General features: G+C 46.5%; 1 protein-coding gene across 8 annotated transcripts in view; it reads left to right on the forward strand.

Moving 5' to 3' along the window:
* Positions 1–4,559, forward strand: part of ppp1r13bb (protein phosphatase 1, regulatory subunit 13Bb) — a 41,604-nt gene extending 37,045 nt beyond the window's left edge. For all 8 annotated transcript variants that reach the window (XM_029002207.1, XM_029002203.1, XM_029002208.1 and 5 more), the window contains 6 exons: positions 1–767; positions 1,478–1,615; positions 1,808–1,941; positions 2,197–2,363; positions 2,522–2,721; positions 2,987–4,559. In XM_029002207.1, coding sequence (XP_028858040.1) covers positions 1–767; positions 1,478–1,615; positions 1,808–1,941; positions 2,197–2,363; positions 2,522–2,721; positions 2,987–3,028 — 1,448 coding nt within the window. In that variant the 3' untranslated portion in view covers positions 3,029–4,559. The remainder of the gene's footprint in view (positions 768–1,477; positions 1,616–1,807; positions 1,942–2,196; positions 2,364–2,521; positions 2,722–2,986) is intronic.
* The last annotated feature ends 1,441 nt before the right edge of the window (positions 4,560–6,000 follow it).

Raw genomic sequence — 6,000 nt, forward strand, 5'->3', positions numbered from 1 at the left:
TGTATGGCAAGCCGCTCCTGCCTGCCAGCTCCAGTTCCACCCCTCCATCTCCCCTGCCCTTTGTTCAGACTTCAGGGTCCTTCCCGGTGCTCACTGGCGCCTCTGGTGATGACTGTGATGGGGACCTCGAGATTCAGGCCATTGGGCATCCCGAGGGCACCCCGCCTCCTCCCCCCAGCGTGGACCTCATCCCACGGCCCCTCAGCCCAACCAAGCTGACACCCATGGTTCACTCGCCAATGCGCTATCAGAGCGATGCTGATCTGGAGGTCCTCCGCAAGAAGCTGGCAAACGCGCCTCGCCCACTGAAGAAGCGCAGCTCCATCACTGAGCCCGAGGGTCCCAGCGGCCCCAACATCCAGAAGCTGCTGTACCAGCGCTTCAACACGCTGGCAGGGGGCATGGAGAGTGAAGGGGTGGTTGGCGGTGGTGGAGGTGGCATCGGAGGGACGCCATTTTACCAGCCAAGCTCGTCACCAGGCGAAGCGCTCGCCGATGCCAACAATGGAAATCCTCCCTCAGAAACATCCGGGGTGGGCCTCGCCACTGCAGTCGTCGCCGAGGGGACGGGCCCAGAGCTGCCACAGGGTGACGCTAATGACAACCAACCACTGCCTTCAGTGACTGAGACCCCACCCGTTCTAGTGCTGGACTCTACTCAGGATGACGACAACAACAACCCAGCCGCGCCTTCTGCCACCCTGCCCAGCCCTGTACCTGAAGCTCCCTCACCAGAAGAGACAGGGACTTCCCCCTCACAGCCCACGGTCTGTGTCCACGAAGAAATTCTCGTTTTTAATCATGACAATATTGAGTAATAAAGTAAATAATACCGATTCGATACCATTTTAGAGTTTTAAGTCTCAATTCTGGATCAATTTCAGCTCTTGCATTTACCCCAAAGTCAACATTTTAAAACACAGATAGGATTTTTGTGCATCATTTTTGTGCATCATTTCAGCTCTCTTTCTGAGATCATGATGTCATGATCAGCTTTGGGCGTATTAGGGGCCGGAAAATCATGTCGAATGCAGTGAATGTGCGCCCATTGTGCAGCCAGATGGAAGTAAAAGTCCCATGTGACAAGATGTGAAGGATTGCTTCAGAACACTTAACAATAAAACTTTTATATAAATTGTCCTACACTTCATTTAATACATGATGGATTCATGTGTGGTTCATCAAAAAGATCAAAGAAAAAAGAACATGGTTTGGGTACTTTCAGAAAACCTCTGATTAAAACTGACGTATAATGTACAGCTACAGAGAATCAAAAAAACATTTTAATATTTCGATATCTGATCAGAATCAAGGACCTCAAATGATAATTTTAAAAAGTTGTGGCCAGTCGTGGTATTTATCTATTTTTAGTTCTTTAATGTTTTTTTTGAGTGCATTTGGGAGTGTTATCTGCTCCAGGTGTTTTGCAGATGTGCTGTTGTGTCTGCTGTGCTAATGTCTGCTCTGCCCTCTGCAGGAGAAGCGCAGCAACCTGAAGAAGCCTGACTCTGCGAGGACGGGCCACGGACTCCGGGTCAAGTTCAACCCACTGGCTCTGCTGCTGGACGCCTCGCTGGAGGGGGAGTTTGACTTGGTGCAGAGGATCATCTATGAGGTTCGTATCCCTGGTCAGGTTCTGGGTCTCCACTAGGTGTGGTTGGTAGTAGCCTACTGATTCTAAGTCGCTCTGGACATTGGCGTCTGATAAATGCTGTAAATGTATTCCCCACAGTGTGGTTGATTTCACGATACTTACTCTACAATATAATTATATGTAAAAGAAGGAATATTTTTCTGGCCTCTGTAGGTTGAAAACCCCAGTAAGCCCAACGATGAGGGCATCACTCCCCTGCACAATGCTGTGTGTGCTGGACATCACCACATCGTCAAGTTCCTGCTCGACTTCGGCGTCAACGTTAATGCTGCTGACAGCGATGGCTGGTGAGGCTTCATTCAAGCATCAGTTTACTGTAAAATCATAGTAATAATAATGTTTTATAGATTAGGTTCTGATGTCTAAATCTCTCTGTGTTGTTAGTGGGTACAGTCCAGGTGAAACACGTGCCAATCTCATTTCATCACCGCTTAGCCATAGATTTGCAAGAACCTGCCTTAATGTATAATTAGCTAGTGAATGCTGGTTATGAGAAAGCATGTGGCTCGGCCCTCTGATCAGTGTTTCTGCTGCCCGAACAGGACTCCGCTGCACTGCGCTGCCTCCTGTAACAGTGTGCACCTGTGCAAGCAGCTGGTGGAGTCGGGGGCGGCCATCTTTGCCACCACAATCAGTGACGTGGAGACGGCGGCCGACAAGTGTGAAGAGATGGAGGAGGGATACATCCAGTGCTCCCAATTCCTCTACAGTACGCCACCCCTTTCTCTGTCCCATCTTCCTCAGTCCTTCTCTCTTTTTTTTTTTTTCTTTCTTTTACTCTTTTCTCTCAGGTCTGATGTGTTGTGACTATAAATTCATACAGGAATACCCCCTAGACAGGAGGACTGATGTGTGCGTGTGTCGTAGGTGTTCAGGAGAAGCTGGGGGTGATGAATAAGGGCGCGGTCTACGCACTGTGGGATTACGAGGCTCAGAACGCAGACGAACTCTCCTTCCACGAGGGCGACGCCATCACCATCCTGCGCTGCAAAGACGACAACGAGACGGCCTGGTGGTGGGCACGCCTCAATGACAAAGAGGGTTATGTGCCACGCAACCTGCTGGGGGTGAGTCTCCACACACACACACACACACACACACACACACACACACACACACACACACACACACACATTTAATCGTGTAAAGGAGAAGCTTAGATGTGCAGCTTCATGTTCTGTGTTTCATGCACATTAAATATCTCAATTTACCTATACCTTAATGTGTGGTCTTTTTAATTTGAGTGACTTATCCACATCAATCAAACCATAATTTCTGTTTTGTTGTTGAGTGTACAGTAAACTAATGGCCTGCCCTCTCTCCGTCCTGCAGCTATATCCCAGAATAAAGCCACGTCAGCGATCCCTGGCATAGTGCCCCCTCTCTGTCTTTCTTCCTCTCTGGACCCCTGCTGCTCTCCCTGGCTCAATTTAAACTGGACCTGAGGCAGGGTGAGGGGGCGGGACTGAACCAGCCGCCCCTGTCTGTGCCACAGCCCTACTGGCAGGGCTGAAGCTAGCTGCTAACCCCCGACCCGCGAAGACCCTGAAGTAAAGGGTGCAATCAACAGCGTTCCATCTCTAACATGACGCACACACTTACACTCAATGCGCTCCAACGCTTTAGGTGCAACAAAAGAGCTCCGAGAGTTCAGCTCTTCCCTTACGGCCTCCAACACCCTGAACTGTCCTCACTTTTACGAATCTTATTTTCATCTTATTCATTTTCATTTTGCCAAAAAGCAGCACATTTCTCAGTGGAGAAGAAGAACTAACAGGGGGCATTTAATCTTACCCGGGCTCCCCTACCTCTCTATTCAGGTGGACTTAGTAATATAAAGCATTACTGTTAAAGAGAGGAGGCGTCTGCATTGGCCATGGCTTGTGTGTGTGTGTGTGTGTGTGTGTGTGGGGGGGTGAACAGAGATAGTTTGTTCCCGCATGACAAACATCATACGGTGAAACTGGAGGGGGAAAGTGTATAATTAGAAGAAAGATGGTTTGTGGGTTTTACTGTACATAAAAGTGAGCAGTGTGAACCGAGATGCGTGAGGGTGAAGGTGTGTGTGCGCGCATGGTTGGGTTTACAGTATTTGGAGTAGAAGCAGAGGAAAACGTTGAAGCCACCGAACAAACTGCTAGCTTTCAAAGGATAACACTAAGTGTGCGTGTGTGTGTGTGTGTGTGTGTGTGTGTGCGCGCGCATGCGTGCGTGCGTGCGTGCGTGCGTGCGTGTGTGTGTGTGTTCATGCAATGGGAGCACTTGATCAAATGCCACTGAAAGCTTTTATATAAATGCAGATATTAAGATTCAGCTTAAAAAAAGGTATTTACATTTACTTTATTTTACGCTTTTTATATTATGTTGCATTAAACTGCTTGAAGTTTATTCTGGTAACCCAGTGCATCGGCAAACGCTGCATACTAACACTATACATAATGTCGGGGTGTCATATGGCAAATTAAAAACCTCTGGTGACGGTGAACATTAGAGGTCTCATGTTTTTGACTCCACCCCCTTACAGGCCACCATTTTCCATAATTCATCATTTTTGTTGAATAATTAGGGCATGGTTTGCAATCTGACCAGGGCGATGTGCTATTAGGATGCGGCACTCTGCTGTCATGTTTTTTTTTGTTTTGTTTTTTTTTTTTGTGGCATGATTGGATTTGTAATTTGCCAGCAGACTGGCATCCAAGAGCTTTACTGTGGATATCCCATGTACATACTGTGATCAGAGAAGAGCTGTTTTTTTTTTTTTTTTTCCTGTTCCCTCCCCACTCTCTCTCTTTTTTTATCCTTTTATTAATTGACTGCCCTCTTGGGGGCCTGTATGCTATAAGGATGCAGTTCCTCATGTATCCAGTTCTCTACATGTGCACAATAAAAGCAAGATGAAATCCTGGCAAGACGTGCTGTGTGGTGTGCTGTTTTTATCCGTTTCAGCTAAGTCAAGGGTAACTTAAATATAAACTCAATTTAACTGAGAATTAAGACTTCCTGGTTATGATAAAGCAACAAAAAAAAACATATGACTGATTATGGTTAGTATAGACCGACAGTAAAAGTCTTATTCTGTTAAAGATGTGATATTTCAGGAGTAACAGAAACTTAACATGAATGTTTATATGGTATTGTCTTTATTTATTTCTTTTTTATAGCTTGAACAGCGGGTTAATGAAATGCCGGAAATATTATGATTATTATTAAAACCTGCCCCATTCATTATCAGGTTGTTTCCTGACAGAACATTTGAGGAACTGGTTGTAATAAAAGGCCTGAATAATAAATAGGCTTCAACTCGCAGCCCTCAAGGTCTCGGTACTGCTGATTTCCCAGCCGTGTTCTACCCATGAGTCAGGTGGGAAGCCTCTGTAACCACATGGGAGGACTGGATTTGCAGATTTGTCTTAGAACCCTGATATAGAATATTGAAAGTGATTATTGCAAATATCTGTGTAGTTCCAGCAGGTGGCAGTCACGTTCATGAAATGGCACAGCCTGCAAAAGCAACATGTGAAAGTGAAGAACACTGCAGCGCAGCACCCAGTGCGCAAAATGAAATGTGTCCTCTGCTTTTAAACCATCATATTAGTGGGCAGCCATGAAAGGCGCCCAGGGAGCAGCATGTGGGGACGAGGCTATCGCTCAGTGGAACCTCAGTGGGGAGGCAGCCTTCCGATTATGGGTCCGCTTCCCCGCCCACTAGGCCGCCACTGTCCCATCAGCACCACTGGTTTCTCTTGGTTGTCCACAAGGATACTATTCAAGTTTGAACCCTCCTGTGATTTTTTTTCCTTCTCTGGTAAGTGTCGTCAATTACATAATTCTGCAACGTTCTCAAAGAAACAGTATTCACAAGTACAAGTATTAAATCCAAGTATTTATCTGTGAAGTATTCATGTTTCAGATGTAGCGCTCGGGAACTGTAGTTTACTAAATCGTTTTCGCTTGGGATGGGCGCTGGGCAGTAAAAGTGTGAGCGTCATTGCTCCTGATGGGGGTAACAGCTGCGCTACTGACTGATGGCTCTATAAAGGCCCTGCAGCGCGTGCCAGTGTAGGGGGCTTGAGATGCAGACAGGGCCGAACCCCCACCCCATGACCCTCGGGACCACCTATCAGGGCAGGAACATTAATCAGGTGATGCCATTATGTCAAATGAGCACAAAGCTGGAGAAAAGTACCACTTACTCAATATTCTGAATATATTATTTTCAGTATTTGTTCTTTTATTGTGTCTTAAAGCAATATAGTCTCAATAAGTCTCAGCAAGTGGCACTGAGTGTGCCTTCAAATGACAAAATCCTACTGATTACATTTACATTTACGCATTTACCAGACACC

This window comes from Denticeps clupeoides, chromosome 14 (genome assembly GCF_900700375.1).
Source record: "Denticeps clupeoides chromosome 14, fDenClu1.1, whole genome shotgun sequence".
Classification (NCBI taxonomy): Eukaryota; Metazoa; Chordata; class Actinopteri; order Clupeiformes; family Denticipitidae; genus Denticeps; species Denticeps clupeoides.